Raw genomic sequence first — 25,679 nt, forward strand, 5'->3', positions numbered from 1 at the left:
GAACGTCGCAGCACCATTATTTGGTGGATAAATATTGATAATTGTTATGTCTTGTTGGTGCATGGTTCCTTTTAACAGTATATAATGTCCTTCCTTATCCCTTTTGATTAACTTAGTCTTGAAGTCTATTTTATTCGATATGAGGATGGCCACCCTGCTTGCTTACAAGGACCGTGTGCGTGGTATGTTTTTTCCCAACCTTTCACCTTCAGCCTGTGTATGTCTTTTCCAATCAGATGTGTCTCCTGGAGGCAGCAAGTTGTTGGATTTGGTTTTTTAATCCATGTTACCAGCCTATGTCGCTTTATTGGAGAGTTTAAGCCATTAACGTTTAGAGTTATTATTGATATATGGTTTGTACTTCAAGCCATGTTTGATTATTTATCTTTTTTTTTTAATTTGGTTTGTTTCTCCATGATTAGCTTTCCCCCCGCCCTCTCGCTTTACTGAGATACTTCCCACTGTTGGTTTTGGTTATTCTTTTTCATTTCTTCCTCGTGTAGTGTTTTGCTCAAGATGCTTTTCAATGCTGGTTTTCTGGCTGCAAATTCTTTTAACTTTTTTTATCATGAAAGATTTTTATTTCGTTGTCGTACCTGAAGCTTAATTTTGCTGGATACAAAATTCTTGGTTGTCATCCATTGTTTTTCAGTGTTTGAAATACGTTGTTCAAGGATCTTCTCGCTTTCGGCGTCTGTGATGAAAAATCCGTTGTTAACCTTATTGGTTTACCCCTGAATGTAATCTGCCTCCTTTCTCTTGTAGCTTTTAATATTTTCTCTTTGTTCTGTATATTGGATATCTTCATAACAATGTGTCTTGGGGTGGGCCTACTGTGATTTTGTATGCTCGGTGTCCTGTATGCATCTACAATTCCTTTTTTTATATCTGGAAAATTTTCTATAATTGTTTCATTCAACAGATTGCTCATTCCCTTGGTTTGAACCTCTATACCTTCCTCTATCCCAATGACTCTTAAATTTGGTTTTTTTTATGTTATCCCATATCTCTTGGATGTTTTTCTCGTGATTTTTTACCAGCCTTTCTGAGTTAGCTAGACTCTTTTCAAGATGATACATTTTGTCTTCATTATCTGACGTTCTGGCTTCTACTTGCTCCACTCTGTTAGTGATACTCTCATTTGAGTTTTTAATTTGGTTTATAGTTTCCTTCATTTCTAGAATTATTGTTTGATTTCTTTTATAATCTCTATCTCCTGATAAAGATGCTTAACTTCTTCTTTTATCTGTTTATGTAATTCATTTTCAATGTGTTCTTTCATTGTTTGAATTTGCTGTCTCATGTCCTCTTTAAGATTCCATTCCATCTGTCTAAGGTATTCCTTGAGTTCTTAATTTGACCATTTTTCTGATGCCTCTAGGTCCTCCTGTATATTTAGGCTGTCCTGCATTGTTTGTACTCATTTTCTTCCTTGCTTTTTCATGCTGCTCATGTTACTTCTTGTTCTGTTTGACTGCTGAGTTACTGTTTACTCCTATAAATTTTTTTGGTTTTGTGTGTCTCTGGGGTCTCTCTTTTGTGATGGGAGACTATGACCAGAGATGATGAGTTTTGTTGCACTTTAATGCAGATTCATTCATTTCCTAAACTGTGTATGGATTCTGATGGCATATAGCGGTCTGCGGTTTGGTCTTGGGATTTATATTTAGGTTGAATGATGTGATGGTATTGAGGTTGGTATCTCTTGGCAACCTTAGAAGGTTGCTCTACTGATGAGGGATATTAACAGGAGAATGGTCTGGAGTATTTGGGGGTAGCTAGGGACTTGGTAGCACTATATAACGCCTTGGAACATTTACCTATACATATTTAGTAAATTACACATAAACAGCGTCGTGATGCTTGGGAGGAAAGGTATTAGAAGGGGAAGGAAGAAGTCACTAAAGAGAATGAGAGTAAACAGGTAGATTCAAGGAAAGGGGAATAAGGAAATTGAAAAGAAATGAAAAGACATAAGAAAAAAATAGAAAATAAAAAAAAATTTAAAAAATAATTTTAAAAAATAAAATAAAATAAAAATAAACAAATAATAATAATAAAAATTTAAAAAATGCAGTCTTAGAGTTCGATTAACTTCTCTTCCAGTAGGTGGAGCTGTGCCCACTGGGCCAAGCTTCTCCTCTCAATACGTGGGAACCAATCACTGTGAAGCAGCTCCTCCTCCCCGACTGGGCGGGTCTCCAATCCTGAGTGCCTAGGGCCTTTTCTTATGTCTAGTCACTTCCCCACTTTTCCTCCAGCCAGGCCCCGCTCACCGGTGACGCTCACCACAATACTGGCTACACGCCAGGTCTGTTGCTCCCGGGAGCCCTGTTTTCTTGAACGACTGGGCACACTCTCCCTTCTTGCCATTCCCTCAGACCCTAAGGTTGTGGAGCGTGGGGCTGAGAACCTCCGGTAGCCATGCCCCCGGGAGCTGGTGCAAGAGACCTCAGTTGTCAGCGCTGATGGGCATGGTAGCCGGGGTCCTGCACCGCTCCTGATTCCCTGGGTCTGACTATCGCGCTCACGGGAGAGCTGGGAGGGGCCCTTGAGGTTTCCTCGCTGTGTGGAGAGGAAGGGCTAGGGGGTTACACACCTGCCGCCACCGGTTTCAATGAAGTTATCTCCTCCGCCACATTCTGGTAAGTCAGTTCTCTGCCATGGTGATATCCCATGCGAATGGTGACAGTTTGTTCCCTTTGCCCGGTGTCTGATGCAACGGGTGGGTTCTGACCGGCTCTCCAAGCCCCGTCTCAATCCTGTGGCCACTGCCTATGAAGGCTCGGTTGGTATTAACCTCTGCAGATTCTGGAGTAACCGACAAGTTGATTCAGCGTTTAGCGTTGAGTCACAGCAGTTTGTCTGGGAGACACAAGTGATCGGCCATTTTGAGAATTTCTGATTGGTGCTTTTCAGAGCCTCTATCTTCTTATTAAAGTGATTTTGCACTTCTTGTATTTTCTCTATGATTTCATCCTTACATCTTCTTTTAGTTCATAGAACACTTCAACTATGAACTTTCTAAAATCCTTCTCTGACATTTTATCCATTCTAATTTCAGTGAAGTCTGTTTTTGAGGCATTTGAGGTTGTCTGAATGGTTTGTTCCCTTTTTAAAAATACAGTTTCTATGTCTACCCATCAATCAGTACAGTTCTGACTTCTTTTAAGTGAAGGACTACTTTGTGAGCTGCTTTTTTATTAAGAGCTATGTGTTGGGTGAATGTCCAGATAATGATATTTTAATTAACTGTGTGATCTCTGCTGATCCCAATATCAGCTGCATTTTAAGGGATGCCACTGAGACCTATTTACTATAGTCACTTCAGAGCCAGGTCTTGTTCTAGTCAATCTTATAAGAACAAAAATTTGTTGCAGTTGATATCTGCCATTCTTCAAATTCAGTTATATACCTATAATGAAGTTTTGAAACAGGTAAGAAAAATAGTAGTTAAATTTAGTAAATTTACTAGGCCCTTAAGTGAGGATATAAAGGTGGAAGGAATAAGATTGGGCAAATAGGAGAGGCAGAGAGAAAGAAAGAAAGAGAGGGAAGAAGGGAGAGAGGGAGGGACGGAGAGAGAGAAAGAGAGAGGAAGAAGCTATAAAAGGGTAATTTATATCAAGGTAGAAAAGAGACAGAGATGAATAGGTGGTATTTAAGGTTGTAGCAGATGGTGCCAGGCCATAAGCAGGAGATAAGAGAAGTAGGTATAAACTAGAGGTGGGAAAGAAAAGATAGGAAGACTGATTCCAATTAAACTGTAAACCATTAAATACATTAGATGTATTAGATGAAATACATTCAAATGAGTTAAAATACAAAGTTGCTAAAGTGGGTTAACAATTATCATTCAAATTAAGGAGTTATTTATATGATCAAAGTTGATGTTAGAATTGTTTATAGTATACCATGTCCAGGTTAAAAAAAAGTCTTGTTGAATCTTGATTTGTATTACATTGGGGTTTGGACATTTAGCAGATGTCCATCAGTTTTAGGCCATGGGTCTCTCCTGAGTTCCTGGTGGATAGGGGCCAATATCCTAGTTGCTAGGATTGCCCTACCAGCAACTTATTTATCAGCTCAAGGGCCTGTAGCTGACTACTTTGTTGGTGCAGTGTTTCTATTGTGTCTAGTAGTTCAGGATGTAAGCTCTGGAGTATTCTTATGATAGCCATGTTACTGTGTATTTGATCCCTGCTATTGGTTCTTTCTTGCAGTAGTAAAGGTCCTGGTGGCTGGCTGTGGGCACAGGAACTCTAGTGATATGTGGTGCAGAAATATTCCCCTGGCCAACACAGTTCTGAGGTACAGGTAGTAAAGGGACTGTAGTGGTTCATCTGGATTCTACTTTCCATTGTCCCAGGTTGTGAATGGCATGCATTGATTCCTGATATAAGGACCACACAAATATCCCAAACAATGCCCTGTCAAATGTCAGTTATGATGTGCTGGTATCAGTCGTATCTTCTGCTTAGCCTCAGGCAATTTCTCACTGGGTCTCCATGCCTCTGGATATTCAAGGCAACTTCCCTCAGGTAGGCTTTGTGATCCCAGCCCTGCAATCTGGATCCTGGGAGTATGTCCCTAGTTTTCCTGCAGTGATCCCCAGAGTAAGTAGTTAGGGGCCTCATGAAACTGCCTTCATTTGTTCAGTGCCAAAGCTGCTGCTTTGTTACCTCTGTCTGAGTAAGTAAGAGGACTCTGCACCGAGCTTTCACCCCTGCCTGGGTCACAGATGCTGAGCAGGGCTTGCTACACTTCCCTAGCACCAGTCCCCTCCAGCCTGCTCTGTTCCGCTGGTTCACTGTGAATGGGGAGGGTGAGGGTAGTTTCAGCAATTTAGAGCTAGTAGTAGTCCTTCTTTCTGGCCAGATTTTTAAGAGTCCCACTGTAGGGGACATCCCCTCTGCTTAGTTTGCAGCTATCTGGGTGTAGAAAACATGGTGCTGATTTAGGAAGGTGACTGGTCAGCTGATGGCTGTGGACCCCCCTGCTCAGCTTTTCTTTCACAATTTTGTTTTGTTTGTACTATTTTAAGGGGCTTTCTATTAGTGTTGCTCTCATGAATAGTGCTATTAATAATTACTCAGAGGCGGATTGTCTTTAATGCAAGCATATATTTGATCACACCAATCATCAAATATAAACAATTAATGCAAAAAGTGTTGGATGTGCTGGAGCACCCCAACTAGCACTCAGTGCACATTAATTAAACACTATAAGCAAATCACACAATCCTCGGGCAACCATAGGCCCAAAATACCTCCTATCCCACGAGACTTCCCTTGGTCAAAAAGCAGACATTGTCTTTAGTGGTTCTCTCCAGCCAATGGGAAGAGTAAGTCAGTCCAGGGACAGACAGCAAGGCGGCTAGTCTCACTGATGTCAATGTGCCAAGACAGGCAACTTAAATACAACTCCAATTTGGTGGTGTATGTTAGTGATTGGTTACACCCAGTGAAATTCAATGCCCATTGGCTTTGTTCCGTGAGATGATGTAATTGCAACTAGGCATGTTCTTTGCCCATGTCCATGGAGCTGTACTCCCTATCAATTGAAACCAGTCATAGTTAAGCATTGCTACGCTAGTGCCTCTTACAACTCCTTATCAACTGCAAGCAGACACCACTAAGCAGTTCAATGGTTGCTGTTCCTTATGGCCAACAATTTAGTGAGTCCCAGCATGTCCCAGCACGTCTATGGCAGATGCTCCTACAGTTATGCTTTAAGTTTTATCTGCCTTTCCAACCATTTTTAAGTGGGTAGATTGAGAGAATTTCAGCTTCCCCTCTCCCTGATATCCCTTCCCCTTCATTCACCACTTTTTGAGTTGAAGGTAGGGCACCTTGCATTCGTTTTCTACTCTGGTACTCTATCCTCCAGTCTCTCCAGGTCTCAGACTATGTAATGTGGAGTCTTAGTGCATTTATTTCATCACCTATCTGTTACTTTTTCATTTCTTTTGCTGTCCTCCTTTCTGGGTTGTGAGGAGATCTGGTGTTGCTACCTAGTTCGCTTCCACTATCTTCCTGAGAATCAGTTCTTACTTATAATAAAGGAAGTCAGAATAATATTTTTAAAAGTCATTTCAATGATGGGACTTTAGGGTCAGAAAATTAAGATTTTATTATTTAACAAGATATTTTTGCAGTAACTTTAGCCACACAGTCAACCATTATATCTTTAAGTCATGTAGCCACATAAAAAATACTATTAAACATATGTCCCTTGTTGCACCTTAAAAGAATTTCAAGATTATTATTATAAAGCACTCAGCAATCACTTTGCCACACACAACAAAAAATGCTATCATCATTGTTTTCATTCATATTGACCTGAAGTGAATAACTTTGAATTGTATTTTGCAAAAAATTATTAAACTACAATTATATCTCCAAAGTACATACAGTTCATGGCCAATAAGTTTGTGGCCAATGGATTATTGATAATAGATTTCAGAATACACCTCTGCTCCAATGACTTGAGTGGCCTTTGCTGAGTTATTTTTTTTCTACCTACACAAATGAATTATATATAGAAGGAAGTGTAAACATCATCTGGTCTTATCATTTTGCTCTGCAGGTAAGGAAGCAAGCCTGGAGATGAGCAGTGTGAGAAATGTTTCAAGCTAACTTAAATTTCTATGAAACTATTATATAAGATAAAAATGTATGACAATTATGTAAATGAATGGCTTGTTAATTACATTCTTTTAAAAAGAGAAATGTATAAGTCTCACTCTCCTAAACTCCAACATACTGGACTGAATATTATTTTATTAGTGTTCTTTAATAGTATATTTACATGGCTTATATATGACAAAGTCATTTCTTAAGAATTTGCAACCCCTGAGATATGGTGACATTGAAGACATTCTCTGTCAATATTTTATTTCCTCTAGCCCACAGTTTCAATAAAAATTCAGCCCAAGAGTAAGTGGAAATGAAGAATTAATTAGAATAAATACTTGAAAAGATTCATGGTATATTCTATCAGGACCTTAGATAGAAATGAGGCTTATTTGCCTTAGCTTTCTGCCTACCTATCTATAAAAAGACTCTTCAATATTTACTGATTCTCCAATAACATAAAAGGATGCCAAAATTGAATAAGGCATAAGTCCTCGGGGAACATACCATATCTAGTAGGATAAATACCTACTTCATTCAAATTTTAAAATGAGAATGTAAGTGCTACATGACAATTAAAGAGCTTATGGAAATTTAAAGGAGGGATAGATTTTACTGAGTAGGAGAAATCAAGAAGTCTAAATTTTGGAAGTGAAACATGCAGGAGCAGAATTTCCAGAGTAGGGTCTTCTAAGGAAGGGTATAGACTAAATAAAGGAGGGGAAAATAAAAATAAGGGACGACCGTTTTTTGACAACTTTAAAAGAACCAGTTTCTCTGTAAGGCAAAGGAGTAAGGGTAATCAATGGATTAGTGCATCCACTAAACTATTTTTCCTGTTTCTTTTTTACCACGTATTTTACCCTGGCAAAACACCTACCACTTACATGCACTTTTCTATGACTTTCACTTGTAACCCTCTCAAACTTTCATGGTCATAGAAATCACGTGAGGTTCCCGCTAAACTAGAGATTCTGATTGAGTAGTTTTGTGTGCACCAGAGAAGCCGCATCTCTGGAGCTCCTAAGGCGATGCCTACGCTGGACCACATTTTAGCATCCAGACAGCTGTGTAAGCATCCCTTGGGAACTTGAAATGAGAATTCTCGGGGCCACTGCATCAGAAACACTGGAGCGAGGCAGGGCACTCAGCTACAGCTGGCCAGCGAACAGCTCAAGATGGAGATCCTCTGCTAAATCACGGGTTTCCCACCGTGACCGCACACGAGTCACCTGCGGTTCTTAAAACACCAATAAGGCCGAATCTCGCTCCCCCACCCCCCACCCAGATCACGTGGAGTGGGCTGGGCAGTGACCTTTAAAAGCTGTCCCAGCAGCTTCTCATCCGCAGTAAGACTGAGATCTTCGTGAGGTAAGTGCTTCGATCCCACGGGCCTCGCTTTCCTACCATATAAAAGGTGGCCACGTCCGGGCGGCCCCCGGGGCGGCCCCCGACTTCGCTTCCGCCGGCGGCCTAGCCCGGTCTGGGGAGCGTCCCAGAGCGTCCGGCGGCGAGGGCTTGCGGGGGCTCCCTGACGGCGCCCCCAGGCACGCATGCGCGGGACCCGCCGACTAACCGATTCGCACTCCTCCCGCCGGAAGTAGGCGGGCACGCGCCGGGAGGAGCCGGCTGTGGCGTGGCTGCTGTGGGCGCGGGTCCGAGGGGTTCGGGCTTGCCTCTGCGCGCCATGACGCTGGCGAAGACTGCGACCGCGGTGCGGCTGCTCCTGGGCTCCTGGGTGCTGTGGCTCTGGCTGCTGGGCGCGGGCACGGCCTCTGCGTCCAAGGCGGTGACGGCTCACTTGGCGGCCAAGTGGCCCGAGACGCCGCTGCTGCTCGAGGCGAGGTGGGTGCGGGCTGGGGGGCCTCGGCCGAGCCCTGAGCGGGGGCGGGCGGGGGGCGCGCCGGGGCGTCACGGCCCCGCTGACCTGGCGCCTTGGAGCAGGCGGCCGCGTTTCCCCCTCTGCGCCTCTCTTCCCCCGGCGCCCTGATGCCTGGCGTCCGGAGCATCCCCGCCTCTCCCGGGCCACCTCAGTACTCTCCTGCAACTCCTTTCTCGCTCGGGGCGTAGTCAATTTGTAGTTCTTAAAAATTTGGTTTAATTCATATGGCTTTTATTAGCATCTACGAAAGAGGAAAAGATGGAGCGGTGGAATGTGGCATTTACTGCAGCACTTGGACAGAGGCGACAGTTATGTTTAGATCCTACTGAAAAGCACCTAGTTCATAATTGATCCTTTTGTCCGCTCCTAGCTCCTAGGTTCGCTGTTGGGAAGACAACGGCTACAGAGTTTTCCCATCTCTCCCACTGGAATCAGTTCGTAGTTATCAGTTGCTGTGCAAGAACAAAACGACTGAATTTTTGTCCCTTAATACTCCAGTAAAACTCTTTTCCTTTTGTCTGTTCACCAAAGCAGCAGTGTGTGGCCCCCAAAGAGACTTCGTCATCCCAGATTACGTTGCACTTAGACTCATTTACCCAATAAATGAGTCTATCTTAAAATATGCCCCTTCTCTCCTTTCCCCAGTTTCTCCCAGAACTTGGGCCTGGATTTGATCCCGCACTTGGTTACAAATCATTCTGACTTCTTCCAACCGTAGATTGCTAATTGCAATGCCTACTTGTCTCAAGAGTCTGATTTGGAATTCCTGTAGCCTATAGGATATCCTGAACATCCTTTACTATCTAGATCTAGTCAGATTTACTACCCTCTTTGCTTGTAGTGGGTTGAAGGATGGTTCTCAAAAAGGATATGTTAATGTCCTCACAAATGCGAGTCACCTGGTTTGGATAAGAGGTTTTTGCAGTTGTAATTAGGGGTCAGAATGGGTTATCTGATGGGCCTCAAATCCAACGTCATTATAAACAGATGAATTTGGGGAAAGGCCATGTGAAGATGGAGTCAGATTGGAGTTCTGTACCCTCAAGCCACAGAGCACCTGAAACCACTAACCTTGAAGCAAGGAAAGTATCTCCCCTAGAGTCTTCAGAGGGAATGAAGCCCTGCCAACACCTTGATTTTGGACATCTGATCCCCTGAATCTTGAGAATACATTGTTTTAGGCAACTGAGTTTTTGGTAACTTGTTACAGCAGCTCAAAGAAACTAATATAGATTTTGGTACCCAAAAGTGGGTTGTTGCTGTAACAAATTACCTAAAAAATGTAGAAGGAATTGGGCAGTGGACATATTACACATACATGGAGTGTAACTTCCCATTCTTGTGGTTGTACATCATGTGGAGTTATACTGTGTATCCATATATGAACACAAAAATTATGAAAGATTGTTTTAATAAACATGATATGAAAGTAATTATCTATTTTATTTAAATACTTATTTACATGGATTTTTTAAAAAAGGAAACCTGGTATATTGCACTAGGTCTTTAGCCTTAAAGCCCAAACATGATTCACTTTTTATGGAGTATAAGAAATTTTGAGCAACATGCTAGACAAGTTTAAACAGCCTGTTTGCCAAAATATGAACAGTAAGGGTGATTCTGGTGAAATCTTAGAAAATGAGTAAGGAGCATGGTAAGGAGCATGGTAGAACTAAGTGCTCTCATCTCAGTCTATGATCTGAACAGGAGGTTAGTAGAAATATGAACATTGAAGGCAGTCCTGGCAAGGGCTCAGAAGAGGTGGTACATGTTAAAACTAGAATAAAGGAGAGAGGTGACACTTGTTACATAGTGACAGTACTGGCTAACTTAAGTTCTGTAGTTTGCAGGATAACAGCGTGAAAGCAATGAACTTGATTATGATGATTTTCAAGCAGGGTGTTGAAGGTGCAACATGGTTTCTGTCTTGCTGCTGTGAAAGATATGAGATTATAAGAAAAAAAATAAGGCAAAAGGAGCCAACACTTGATCTGGAAGTTTCTCAGCCCTTTCATATTGTAAAGGATGTTCAAATTAGAAAATTCAGTGTGTTCTGGAGAGGCCAAGAGCATGACTTGACAACCTTGTGCTGTGATCACTCAACCATTTCAGCTTAAACCTGGCATAGAGAAAGAAATTCCAGAAGTGCTTAAGAGTGGTGGTTTGTTGAGAGAACAAGTATGAGTACTTAAGTGAACACTTTGAATAATCATACTTTTATCTGTTGTTGAACAGTACAAGTCGAGTATCCCAAATCTGAAATCCAAGGTGCCTAACAATCCAGAAGTTTTTGAATGCTGACATGACTTCACAAGTGGAAAGTTAACATATCTGACCTAGGGACAGGTTGCAATAAAAATACAGGTGGACTAAAAAGGATGTAAAATTGCCCTCAGGTTATGTGTATATAAAATGTGTGCTTAGTCTTGGGTCCCATCCACAAGATATAATATTCTGTATATGCAAATATTCCAAAATCTGGAAAAATTCAAAATACTTATGGTCCCAGCATTTCACATAAAGGATAAACAACCTATATATGAGTATATTTAAGGTGTTTGATCAAGTCAGTTGAATATTAAGTGTTGCTCCCTATTTAAGATTTTGTGCCTTTTCAGGTCTGGTCTTAGTGTTTTTCTTCTTTTGGGTTTTTTTTTTAAGCCATTGAATTGAACATCATTAATAGCAATAATGGTTTTGCAGTTCCTTATTACTTTAAATTGCTGTCCTTGTCATATTTATGTTGATAAATTATTAGGTCTTTGTCACCTCCTTTTCCCATTCCTTACTCACAAGAAAGTCTTGGATGTCCTCAGTATCCCCCACAAGAATGGGAAGTTACACTCCATATATGTATAATATGTCTAAATACATTCTACTATCATGTGTAACTAAAAAGAAAAAAAAGCACTCCAAAAAAAATTGTTGATGAAAAACTGGTGATCTCTGTGTGTATGTATTAGTATTTTCCTTTATATAATTCTCTCTTCATTGCCATTGTTAGTGGTATTTCTTATGGAATGATAAATTATCCATATTTTTAGTTGCCTACTAAGGAAAAGCCAAAAGTAATCTTTTATACTATCATTTTCTCCTATGATTTTATGTGTCTAATTGAGGATGATTCCTCAGGTAAGAATCATCAGTTCATTTTGTTACAATAAATGGAAATTAGTAATTTGACATTAGTTTTTAGAGAATTGTCATAGAATGATTTTGTTCTAAAGTGTAGTTTATAGTTTCTAAATCATTTTTCTTTTTCACTTATTAACTGATTACTTTTTTTAATAGTGAATTTATGGCAGAAGAAAGTAATGAAAAATTTTGGCAGTTTTTGGAAACTGTACAAGAATTAGCAATTTATAAGAAAACAGGTAGGTGATGTGCAAATATTGCCTTAACGAAATTTGTGTTTATGTGCCCACATTGGATGTTTTTATTTAGTGGTAACAATTAAGTGTGAGTGCCTAATTGGGCTAGTAAATCTGAACATTAAATTTGGGTAGGAGTTTTAATGGAACTATTCCTATTGTTCATTTCTAAAAATATAAAGCTTATTACTTTTTATAAGAAAACAGTAAAATTTGGATATTGCATTATATTCAAGAAGAAATCAGAATTGAGTTATGCTTTTATCTACTTTCTTTGAAATACTGTTAATTTTGCATCTACTAATATTTTTTGATACCTTATTTTTTTAGACAGTTTTAAGTTCCTGGCAAAAGTGAGCACAAAGTAGATTTCCTGTATGCTTCCAACCCTCACACATGTATAGTCAGCATCCCCCACCAGTGTACATCAAGATAGAATTCATGAACCTATTAAAGCACATGATTATTATCCAGAGTCCATAATTTACATTAAGCTCCACTGTTGATGGTGTACATTGTATGAATTTGGACAAATCTATACTGAACTGTAATACTGCATTTTTATTTCTGGAGTATTTTTGCCTTAAACACTTAAAGAGATTTTTTTAATTCTTGCTCTCAAAAAATCAGGGAATCAGTATTTTCATTATAAAATAGTAGTTTTTACATATATCGGAGTACATCTGCAAACTTGTCTTTCTCAGAATTAAGAAGTGTTTATTGTGCTTCTTAGGGAAGGTCAAAAGATTAAAGATACTGAATTTGGGTTTTAGCAGCAGAAGCTAAAGGTTCATTATTCAAAAGAAAAATTATTCTCAGATGGCATGAATGTGGAATCCCTTGAAAGTAAAATGTTTAGCCAATATGTCAGAAGACATTTTGTGACTAAAAAGTTTATGAATTTTATTCCTGAATATATATATATAAAAGATAGTTTCAAATGTTTTAAATGTTCATTTGCTGAAGCCTGTTTTGCTCAAGCAGACTTGAAGCTTAACAATTTTATGGTTTAATAATATCTTTAAAATAGATCAAACATGCCTTTAATGATATTTTAAACTGAAATATTTTAAAAACAAGTAATTTTCCCTTTCAAAATGTTTTCCTGAAAAACTTCATTATTTAATCCTTATTTTAGTCATAAAAGATGCCAGACAGTGTCAGATATACAGAGATGAGTAAATATGGTCTTGTTCTTCAGACAACAAAAATGTGAAGTGTACTCTTAGGTGATAAGAGCTTTAATAGGGGTATGCATAAAATGAGAGCACATTTTAAAAAACGCACTTGCTGATATTTCTGAGAAAGCAGGACATTTCTAGTGGTGAATGCTGGAGTTGAGTTGAATGATTTAGTCAGCTTTCTCACTGCTGTGACTAGAAGATCTGACCAGAACAATTTTAAAGGAAGAAAAGTTTACTTGGGGATCATGGTTTCAAAAGTCTCAGCTCATAGTCGCTCCATTCCTTAGGGCTCAAGGTGAGGCTGAACATAATGGCGGAAGAGTGTGGAGGAGGGAAAATGCTCACATGATCAGGAAGCAGAAAGAAGAGACTCCCACTCATCACATAGAAAATACGTACTTGGAAGCTGCTCCCAAGTGACCCACCACTTCCAGCCACACCCAACCTGCAGTTACCACTCATTTCCATCAGGAGCTTAATTTACTGATTGGGTTAAGACTGTCATAACCCAATCATTTCTCCTCTAAACCTTCTTGCATTGTCTCGCATGAGACATCCAAACTATAACTGATAAGTAGAGTTAGCCAGGTGGTAGGGATCGTAAGAGTACTAGAAATGAAATAGAATGTGTGTGTGTGTGGGGGGGGGGAGATATTGACTACTTGGTAATCTTTCAGATCATGTGGAAAATTTTTGGTTTTGCATTTGTTGTAGTAAATTTATTTGTAATCAGGTAAAAATAGACTAGATTTATGTGCCAGGTTTTCACAATAGTTTTTAAAAAATCTAATTAAATTTTCTCTGGCCTAAAATCCTCAGTATATGTATATCCTAGATCTGTTCTCAATACGTGCTTTGACTTTATCCAGTGCTATTTTTTAATTGGAGAACCAATCTTAAAAATTTTTTGAGCTCTTAAATTGCTTAGCTATGTCAGCATATTTTATACCTAAACAAAGAGAAACACTTGACAGTTTGATGGCAGATCATTAAGATAAATGGGAACCTGAATTCTTATTTCAAACATATATGCAAGTGTTGATGCCTTAAGATTCAAGAGGCAAGATACTAGATAACCTTTATAGTTTTGTGTGGTGAGTTAGAAATGTCAACCAAGATTTATCTGACTTCAGAGGCCCTGTTTATTTATACTTCTCTATGCTCAGTATTTAAGAGTACAGTTGTCAAAGTCCTTGAAGATTTTAATGGTTTCTATTCAAGTAAAGTGATCATATATTTGGGGGAGAGGGTTCAGAAAATGTTACAACTTCTTCAGTTACTTGTGCACAAAAACCAGGTTTGGGATAGGAAGATGACTGCAGTTTGGATGTGTCCTATTTTAATTACTTTTGGAATGTTCAGGGGAGATATTCATTAAGCTTTCCTATGAGACAGAATTAGGTAAAAAAGAACCTAAGATAAAATTTGTGAGTTGTCATTGTAAAGAGGTAATTGAAGTTATAGGTAGGAGGCATAAAATGAGAATAAAATGGGAACCGGAAGCAGGATCCTGAAGAGCACCAATGCTGATGGGATGGTGAGGAAGAACATATTTGAGACTAAAGGATAGTACCTGTGGAGGTAGGTAGATACTTAAATGTGATGCCATGAAAGTCAGGAGAATATTAAATGGACAGTGATCAATTATCAAATTTAATTAGCAGATAAAATATATGAATATTAAGTACTTCCAGCTTTTAACAAATTATTAATGACTTTGAGAACCATTTCACTGGTATGGTAATCGAGATTACAATAGGATAAGGTGTGAGTTGAAATTGAGAAAGTAGAGGTAACTTTTGAGTCCTTCAAGATACTTTACCGAAAGGAATAAGATGAGTTAGGAGTTAACTGTGTAGGCTGCTGCTTTTTTTTTTTCTTTTTTTTTTTAAGTATGAGCGTGATTTTTGTGTACTAGGTGCCAGTAGACAGCAATCAAGTAAAAGGTGAGGTTGAAGAGAAAGGAAAATAATATTGAAAAGGCAAAATAATTATCAGCAGGTTAGTTGGTGAACATGAATTTATTTAAAAACTCCCCTAAAATAGCCTAAGGCATTTGTTTCATTAGAGATGATTTTACTATTTAAAGTACAGAATTGCACTTTCTAAAACTGTTAGATTCTATAACCATCACTATTTGACAACCTTGACAAATTTAATGTCTGCGGTCAGTCACTACGTTTGTTTCTGTTGACTCTTGACTGTGTCCAAGCCTTTTTGACTGATATAGCCACACTTTAGTTACATTATTTTTTGTCCTCCTAGCTATTATCTTTTAAGATCATTTTAAAATAACATTTCTGATCTGTTATGTGTTGCTTTTACTAGAAGGTGAATCTATCTTGCATTTTTTCCAGATTCTAAAGGGGAAAACTTACTACAACTCCTTAGTTCTCAGAATTCACCTATAATTTGCTAAAGAAGTAGGAGAGAAAGAGTACACCTATTTTCATGTGTCAACTATTTAAAATTACTGGACTAGGAAAATATTGTCTATGATGAAGAAACCCTATTCACTTATTAAATATAAAAGAAATTTATTAAATACATATTTTGTGTGTCACGAGTGGAAATGGAGTTGAAAGGCTACAGAAGATCCCTGCTTTCAGTTGATAGCATAAATTGTTTACAGAATTAAACACCTGTGTAAAATTTTATAGTTTTGAGTAGTGATCTAAAGATGGTATAAAGTTCTGTCAGAGTGTATAACATGAGTTACATGTGGGAGATTAGTGGAAAATCTTTCCAAACAATTGATATTTAGGCAAAAACTTGATGAGCAGGGTTTGACCAAATATGTATCTCCCCTTCCCTCCTGCATTTTATACCAAAGGAATGATATTGTGTAGACCTGAGCCCTTGCTGCCTCTTTAATTTGTTGGTCCCCTACTGTAAGCAGTAATTAAATGACTAATGACCCTTTATTCCCTTTGTCATTATGTGATTTGGTTCACAATATCTTCTGTCTTTGTTATTCTTAAGTATATGTATGTGTCTACTACTTTGTTGACTTCAGTGATAGTCTTTTTCTCTGCTAATTATGAGGAATCACTGAGTTTATTTTAATTTCCTCTTTATTGCATTTTTGCTACTGGTATTTTTCTGCATAATGAGAACATACATTTACAGTTAGTCTTCTGTCATCATTAACCTCTTAACTGCAGAAATAAAAGACTAGATTAAGTATATTTAAAATTCACCCTTAGACTTTATGGTACAGTTTCTTTATTCCTTATGTATATAAAGTTTACTCTTAGTCTCATGATAATGGCCCTTGAGTTCTTCACATACATACATAACTGCTCACGAATGAATAATACACTTTTATGTATACATCATAGGATTTTAAACTTCAGAGTCCCACAGTTTTATTAGGGAATGTTGCAATGCTGACATTCCATGTGATTTTGTGTGTGTGTGTGTGTGTGTGCGCGCGCTCTTTCGTAGATATATATAGATTCATTCTGTTTAATTTGGGAGACTGCTTGTATTATATATATTTTTAATTCCTTCTGTTTTATTCTCTTTATTTTTTGCTTTAGGGACTACAAGTACACATAATGTAGATCTCCTTTGCTTAACTACTGTGTCTATCAGTCCACAATATTTTTCCCTTCTCCTTTTGTTTCATTATTCTTACTTTTCCCTTGTGTGTTGCTCTATTTTTCCTGCAGTTTTTATTGGTATTTACTCTTATGCTTAACATATAATTCAGTTTAGCATATTTTTTCTATTCCATAATTGCTTTCCTATCCCCTTTTTTTGTCTCATTGTTGAGAAAGATATTATCTGGTGTTATAATCTGGTTTTAGCCACCCCCATTTGTGATCTTTCTTTGTTCCAGGGAACCATGATCCATAGGAACTTCTGTGAACTGCCTTAGAATCTTCTTATTTAATAAAGCAGAGCTATCAGTTGGTAACTAGGCTGGATGAGACTGAAATGGATGGCATCTCTCAAATAGATTTTAATGGAAAAATTTACAGCCTGGTCTTATATTGATTCATCCAAACTTAAAATGTGACTGACGTTGATTAAGTTAACTATACAATGAGGAATGTGCAATGCATTGGGTTGGATATAAAAATATTAACTTTTTTTCTTTTTGTAGAATCAGATTTTTCTTATTACAACTTAATTCTGAAGAAAGCTGGACAGTTTTTAGACAATTTACACATCAATCTCTTAAAGTTTGCTTTCTCTATAAGGGCATACTCTCCAACTATTCAGATGTTTCAACAGGTATGTAAAAATACCCAGACTATGTTTAACAAAGAGGCATGTTACCAGTGTACATAAAGCTATATAATGTAAACATATTTGGTATGAAATTATCTAAAATTTAAAATACTTGGTTCAGTAATCTATCATTGATTATATTAATGTTGATTATAATTGATATATGTATAATTTTATGGTTTTGGAATAAGGAAATTATAAAGACACATTACAAATGAAGTTTTCTTTTTAGCAGATGGATGCAATACCTTAATTATTTTTATGTGGTACTGAGGATCAAACACAGTGCCTCAAATGTGCTAGGCTCTACCACTGAGCTATAACTCCAGCCCTCTAATAAAATCTTTTTTTTTTTTTTTTGAGAGGGGTAATTTTAATATTTATTTTTTAGTTTTCGGCGGACACAACATCTTTCTTTGTGGTCCTGAGTATCGAACCTGGGCCGCACGCATGCCAGGCGAGCGTGCTTCTGCTTGAGCCACATCCCCAGCCCCTAAAATCTTAAAAATGTTTCAAAGTTATTAAAAAGATTATATTATTTCCTGCAGCAAAATTGATTTTTATTAAAATATTTTAGAGTCTACTTATGTATGGCTGTTTTTTACTTTAATTAGACCAATAATTTAATAGTAGTTGATGGGTTATTTTAATCAAAGTAATGTGAGTTTTTTAAATCATATTGTAATTAACTACTGAAGCTAAATATCATCTTTGAAATCTTAGATTGCTGCTGATGAGTCACCACCAGATGGTTGTAATGCATTTGTGGTTATCCATGAGAAGCACACCTGTAAAGTTAATGAGATTAAAAAACTGCTGAAGAAGGTTACTTCAAGGTAAAATAATAGCCAAAAGTGAAAGAAGTAGTTTATAAAGTAGCGAGTTGAAATAGCAGAAATTTTAATATTATAAGATATTGTGATATACTTAAGAATGTGATATATGTTGAGAAATGAGATAATTTTGTCTGGATTACCTTTTATTTTGGAATACAGATTATACCAAAATATCATAACATATACAATGTGTGTTTTATATGAACATTTTTTTTGAAGTAAATGTGAAACAATTTATTTGGAATATCTCTTTGTATATAAACTGAAGGCTTGGAAATAAAAAAAACATTTTAAAAAATAATATAAATGAGATTGCTTTTGTAATGCATTATTCAAGACTTTTTACTTTTTGTATTTAATTAAAAGTGATAAATTAGAAGGAAATTACTAATTTATTAGTTTTTTAAACAAAGTAACACCTAGCAGTATGTGTTGTTTTTTAAGAATTTCTTTTGAAATAGCTTCTCATAGTCATATTTAGTAACTCATGTTAATACCTATTTGTTACAAACCTTTTCTTATATTTTCCTATAATTCATATTGATTTTAATATACAGAAAGCCTTTATTAAATAGCCAAATTTTCCTGTGTATGAATTTTACATTGTTTTTATATTTAGTAAATTCTCTGAATTGGTTTTGTGAAAAACTAATATTTTCCAGTGGTTTTCTTTTTCCTGTTTTTTTAAAATTTTAATTCATCTAATTTATTTTCACCAAAAGATAAAGATCCAATAAATTTTTTTCCCTAAGATAATAGTCAATTATTATTTATTACATTCATTATATTATTTATTTCTTAGCTATTTGTTCTTTCCATTTATTCGTTTATTCCCCTGAGAATTAAATCCAGGGCTTTGCACATGCTAAGCATGTGTTCTATCACTATATCTCCAGCTCCACTTCCCCCAATTTTGAGACAGATGTCACTAAATTGCCCCCAGTATACTCAAACTTGGAATCCTTCTCCCTCAGCCTCCTGGGCAGCTGGCATTACAGGTATGCACCACCATGCTCAGCTCCAATTTTGTATTTCTTTTATTGTTGTTGTTAATTGTTTTTTTAATTTGTAGATGGACACAATGCCTTCATTTTTTTATATGGTGCTGAGGATTGAACCCAGTCCCTCACATATGCTAGGCAGGTACTCTACCACTGAGCTACAACCCTAGCTCCCAATTATGTTTCTTATAGCAATGCCATACTTGTTTAGTATTTATTGCTTTATAATAAAGTATCTGATAGAGCAATTTGTTTCATTTCTGCTGTCTTTTGTTTTTCCAAAACTTTCTTAGTACTTTGCATATGTTGATGTTTTTGAATTAACATTCAAATTCTTCCCTGTATCTCCCCCGCAGAATCCTAGCAGGGTTTAATTTGAATTATGTGAAATCTATTGGCTAAATTTGTATTATCTCTTTCATCAGATAACATGGTATGTCTCTAATCATACCATCTTTTAAAATTTCTAAATAATCACTTTTTCAGTATTTTCATCTATTAAGATGAATATAAAGTTTTTCCTCACTGGACATATTGATGTATTAGGTTATATTTTAAATGTTATACTTTGCATTTCTAAGAAAATTGCTCATTAATGTGTGGTATTTTAAATTCTTTTCTAATTAGGATTGCTTTGTTCTCGTGCGTCTGTTTTACTGAATGAGATTAGCCATACATTTACTTAAATTATGACATTTAATTTTTTATTAGATTCATTCTAGCTTTATATAGAGAATTAGGTAACCACATTATTCTTATTCTGGTCCAGTTGATTGATATAGGAGTTATATATTCTTTTGTAGTATTAATAGATACTATAAAATTGTTAGTATTAGTGCATTTTTTCTTGAATTTTTTTAAAGGAAATGTTAATAATGTATAAAGTTTATTGTCATTGATTTCTGGTTTTATATTTTTCTGTCATATTTTAGTTTTTTGTGGTGCTGGGGATCAAACCAGGGCCTGGCACATGCAAGGCAAGCACTCTACTAACTGAGCTATATCCCCACCCCAGATTTTAGTTTTTTGATAGAAACTAATATATCCTGTCAATTAAAAAAAAAAAAAAATCAAGCTGTTAGGAGAGGCCATCTGCCATTGGCCTTCTGAATCCTTGCATGTTCTTTCTTGACCTGACCAACAAAACATGCAAGGTCCTTTACGGGTCATTTCTCAGAATTGTCCTTGTAGCAAGCAGCTTTGAAGAATGAGATATTTCTGTTTTAGGAATGGGGAAGCAGTTTTACTGCTTACTATAAAACAGTGGTTCCCCAAGTTCAGTGTTCCTCAGGTGACGCATTCACCCACTGTTTGTGTTGTGTAATAGCCAACTAGGTCCATATTTTGTCACTCTCTGGATCTTGGGAGGCAGACATGCTCATACTGCTTTCTGTGTCCTGAGTAATGAAGTCTTTTGTCTTTGACACAAGTCTTATCATGTCTTCTGCCCAAATCCCATGAATGCTACAAGGCTAACTTAAGTTTGCAGGTTGAGTAAAATCAATCCTTAGACTCGTAGAGCTCTTTTCAGTTTTGGAAAGCAGGATGGGATGTCAGTAGACACATAGCTTTCTAGGAGAGAAAAGATAAGGGACCCAGGGGCTGAAGAGAAGAATGGTCTATACTTTCATCACCACTGCCCACCACTCTCCCTCTGCTCTGATAACTGATAGGAGTCTTTAGATTACTGTCATAACTCCTGACCCACATTTTGTGACACATATGCATGTTCCTATTGGAAAAGGTGCCCAAACTTACTCAATGTACATTGTTTTAGCTCCCACATTTTAATATGTATTTGGTATTTTAATTTTAGGTGCTTATTTGTGAGTGATCATGAAGGTTAGAGGGAGACTCTCAGGGACTAGCACATGGAGTATTCCTGGTAGTTCAGAAATAACAAAGAATCTCAAGAGGAGCATGGATAATCACAACTTTAGTTATATGCTTAATAACTGCTGGACTATCAGGATGTTTCCAAGTACAATGTCACCACCTGCCTGAATCTGCCACCAAACACACCCTTTTTTAAAAAAAAAAAGCTTTTAACTTCCTCTAAGCTCTTAAGGAAACTGAACACCTGACCTCTGGTAGCCTCATGATTCTGTTATCTGACTTTTAAATTTGGGTATAGGTCAACTAGAATTTAATGACAAGGGACACTAAAAGAATCTCCTTTGTCAAATGTGTATTTAAGAGCACAGTTGCTTGGCTCTAACATGGTCTCAGGTGTAAGTGAAAGTGTAGCAACTCCTTTGGAGCAAACCAAATGCCCCATTCCACTACTTGAAGTAAAGTGGCTCATTCAGAGGGACCCTCAATTTACAGTATTTTTCCCGCAAATACCTGAGATACGCTGCTGATATATTCAGCTAAGTTAAAGGCTGGTGATGTCTTTGGACTGCTGCAGCTGTCTTTCAGCCAAGCATCAGCTATGTAAAACCAAATGTTTATGTGGCCACTCCACTGGTCAAAATTCAAGCCAGTCTTCTTCCTGACCCCTTAATGAAGCTTCTTGTATTTATACTGACTCTTGGGCTGTTGTTGCCTACCTTGTCTAGTCTGCCACTTGGAAGACAATTAAAGGCATCACTCTTTAGGGTTATACACCATAAAAATAAATTGCAATTGCCATTCTAGCAGTGTGGTTTACTCCTGTAGAGGCACACATGTGGGCCAATTTCTAATAAATCTGAATAGAGGCAAGCTATCTAGCAAGATGGCAACATTCAGACTAGTGCTCTTGCTTCCTTAATCTACTGTTAGCAGCACAGCAGAGGACCATGTGTTTGTGAAAGCTATCACAGTATACCGTACCTGTGACTTCTGTTTAGAGATGATTGATTTGTCCTATGGTAAAGGAAACCATATTGTATGGGGCCCCTCCCGCTCATAGCAAACTATGTCAGACCTTTGAACTTGATTTGGTGCTACCATTGGTACCACAGCACTGTTGATGCTTTTTCAGGTTATACTTTTACCGCCTAAATCTAGACTGCTAATTCTGGCCACATACTGTGGCCCTTGAAACTGAACTGACATTTGTGGTTTTCCAGATCATCTACAAGCTGATAATCATGTACCTGAAATCACTGAGACCACCAACATTGGGTCAATAATTAAGTGTTTGAATATTCCATGTTGTCCGTGATTCAGAAGTCTGAATTTTATGACACTGGAATGTCTTCCTTGGATATAAATGAAAGATTTGGCTCTACCTTGCTCACCTCTTTCTGCTCTATATATTTTAGTAGAGCAGTTTGATATCTGAATTGATCACCCTCAGTTTTTATCTCTTGTCTGCCTCCTATGAAATGATCAGGATGAATGAAGTGGGAAGTTACATAGTATAGTCCTAGTTTGAAAATTCAAGTTGCCACCCTGACCATTGCTGGGCATAATGCATCTTTCCTTCCCCCAATAGCAACCTCAGTTTGGCCTGGTTGGTATATTGGTATAGCACTCATGTGGATGCCCACCCAAAAGAGCTTAATTAAGGAATCCAAACTTTTGTTGTAGTCTACCCCTAAATTGTTTTGTTGGAAAAACATAGTTCTAGATCATGTACATAGCCACTTGGTTGAGATTACTTGCCAAATCCACCTATAGTGGTTCACACAGGCCAAGATAGGGAACATAATGGATCTTTGTAAGTTTTTGTTTTAATGCCCTTGTCCCACTTGAATCTAATTCTTCCCAGAAAGTATGTGTGCAAGTAGAGACTGGTTAGAAAATAGGTAAAATTACGTTGGTGTTAGGATGAGAGAGACATTGATTTCATGGCTGTTGAAGATGACCTCAACCCTAGTACCTGGTGAGGGAATAGCTTAGACTCTGGAGGTACAGGAGGGATCTGTAGCCCCAGATCCAGCACAGCAGCCTCTCAAAACCATCATGTGGTCTTTCCAAATCGGCTAGTAACTGCGACTGAAGATCTCACCTGTTGCTGGTTTGTCCTCATCTCTGATATGTGAACATGGCTGGTTCTGATCCATTATTTGTGCCTGACTCCTGTCATTGACAGCTCCTGAACCCATATTCCCTCTCCACTGAACCCATGTGTATACATGGCCTAGCACAAATTTGTTTAATCTTACCAGTACAAATTAATGTTTCTTCTGCTTTTTGAGCAACCTTGGGTTATGCCATAATGGTGGTTGAGGCTACAATTACCTAGATGATTCAAATCTAGTTTAATAGCAGTTTTCCTACTGAAGTGATGTGTACCACCTTGGGGTTAAATGTTTGTGTTTGGGCAAAGTGGGCCAAGAATGTTTCTACTAAGGATGAAGATTGCTTTGGGGCCCATCTGTTGGTCTTGGTAAATATTTTCAGTAACAGTGAAGTTTGGCAGGTTGGTTTAAACTTTTATGCAGGTTATAATGGATACTCTACTGGCCTTACACTATATCCTCTCTGTCAGAAATAGGATGTACCGACTTACTCATAGCTAGCTGTTTCTGGGACCCTAGGAGTGTGGTCAGGTCAGCATTGCAGATTGACTACCTCCTGCAGCCTGGATTCCTGATGGTAGTAGTCATAATTAAATGCTAACAAATTCAATAGATTTATCCCCAGCAAATAAGATGTCAAATGGCCCTTATGATAAGGGTTATAAACATAGATCATAGGACTCCTGTTTCTTAGATTTTCTTAAGGATTTTATTACTAGTTGTTTATACTTAGTACTGTTAATCTTTGTAGAAATAGTGCCTTTGTATTTTTTAACAAATATTTGGAAACTTTTGTTGGGAAATGTGAGCTATAATGAAAAGTTATTCTAGTTAAATTTAATTTCATTGAAAATTGTGTTGTCATTGTGTTGTTATTTAAAGATGACCTTATTGAGTACTCTCATACATTGTTGGTGGGACTGTGAATTGGTGCAACCACTATGGAAAGCAGTATGGAGATTCTTAGAGAACTTGGAATGGAACCACTGTTTGACCCATTTATCCCACTCATCAGTCTATTCCCAAAGGACTTAAAAACAGCATACTACAGTGATGCAGCCACATGCATATTTATAGCAGCTCAACTTACAATAGCCAAGTTATGGAAACAACCTAGGTGTCCTTCAGTGGATGAATGGATAAATAAAATGTGGCATATGTGCACAATGGAATATTACTTGGCCATAAAGGAGAATTTGCCAGTAAATGGGTGGGACTGGAGAATATCATGCTAGGAGAATATCATGCTAAGTGAAATAAGCCAATCCCAAAAAACCAAAGGCTGAATGTTCTCTCTGATTTGTGGATGTTATTCCAAAACAAGGGAGGTTGAAGAGGGGAATAATAGAAATAGATCAGACTAGACAAAGGGAAGGGGAGGGGAATAGGAAAGATAGTAGAATAAATTGATTTTAACTTTCCTAGCCTTGTATTTGTATACACAACCAGGGTAACTCCCCATCATGTATGACCACAAGAGTGGGAAACTAATAGAATAAGTTATACTTTATGTATATATATTCTGCCAAATACATTCTACTGTCATATATAACTAAATATAAAAAAACTAAAGGTAACCTTATTGAGAAAGTATTTTTAGTCTTTAGTAGTGGTCACAGGAAATTTGTTTTCCTGTGATCATGTATATTATGAATCATTTGATAAGCAGAAGTTATAGTTATAATTCTATGTGTCTGATATGCTATTGACTTTCTTTTAAAAATTTGTGTTTGTTTTCATTTTAGGCCCAGACCTTATCTATTTAAAGGAGATCATAAATTTCCTACCAACAATGAGAACTTACCAGTGATTATTCTCTATGCAGAAATAGGTACCAAAGCGTTTGTTGAATTTCACAAAGTATTGACTCAAAAAGCTCAAAATGGTAAAATTCTATATGTTCTTCGCCATTATATTCAGGTACATGCTTGTTTTTAGAATACTATTTTTGCTAAGAAAGCAGTTTTATTGATAATTTTCTTACTGGAATTTTCTCCAGAATAGCTGTTTTAGATTTTAAAGTATAATACAAATAGATATCCTTTGATTTCTTTTCAGTATTTTTTTTTTCCAATCTGTATATTTGGTTTTGTCCTAATTGGGACTTTCGGCTCAATGTTGAGTAGGAGTGATGAGAAAATAGCCTTGCTTTTATCATGATCTTTGGGGAAAGTGTGTGATTTTTTTACTCTTACATGTTAGATGTAGGGGTTTTTTTCTTATGACATTTATTAAGTTTAGGGAATTTCCTTCTATTCTTAATTTGCTGAGTTTTAAAATTAGTAATGTATGTTAATTAATAATGTATGTCAAATGTTATCGAATGTTTTTCCTGCATTCACTGGTAATCATATAATTTTACTTGTTCACTGTTTACATGGTAAGTTACTTTGAATCATTCAAATGTTCTAACAGCCTGATGTTCTTTGGATGAATCTCATTTAGTTGTGATATAATATGCTTTTTTATGTATTGCTGGGTTAATTTGCTTGTACTTTGCTCAGGGATTTTATATGTGTTTCTAAAGGGTATTGATTTCTAGTTTTATTTTCTCATAATGTGCTTTTTAAAATATTGG

At 37.2% G+C, this 25,679-nt stretch overlaps 1 protein-coding gene across 3 annotated transcripts in view; it reads left to right on the plus strand.

Annotated features, from left to right (window-relative positions):
* Nucleotides 1–8,250: 8,250 nt before the first annotated feature.
* The window catches only part of Uggt2 (UDP-glucose glycoprotein glucosyltransferase 2), a 166,875-nt gene continuing 149,446 nt past the window's right edge, over nt 8,251–25,679 (plus strand). For 2 of the 3 annotated variants that reach the window (XM_046454787.2, XM_046454788.2), the window contains exons 1-5: nt 8,252–8,480; nt 11,809–11,891; nt 17,184–17,314; nt 18,035–18,147; nt 24,847–25,021. In XM_046454787.2, the coding sequence (XP_046310743.1) occupies nt 8,323–8,480; nt 11,809–11,891; nt 17,184–17,314; nt 18,035–18,147; nt 24,847–25,021 (660 nt within the window). In that variant the 5' untranslated portion in view covers nt 8,252–8,322. Of the gene's footprint in view, nt 8,481–11,808; nt 11,892–17,183; nt 17,315–18,034; nt 18,148–24,846; nt 25,022–25,679 lie in introns of all 3 variants that reach the window. The other variant, XM_058582781.1, reaches the window with a different exon arrangement.

This window comes from Marmota monax, unplaced genomic scaffold (assembly GCF_021218885.2).
Source record: "Marmota monax isolate L192 unplaced genomic scaffold, Marmota_monax_Labrador192_F-V1.1 WCK01_AAM20220418_F8-fsc00026, whole genome shotgun sequence".
In the NCBI taxonomy this organism is placed as follows: domain Eukaryota; kingdom Metazoa; phylum Chordata; class Mammalia; order Rodentia; family Sciuridae; genus Marmota; species Marmota monax.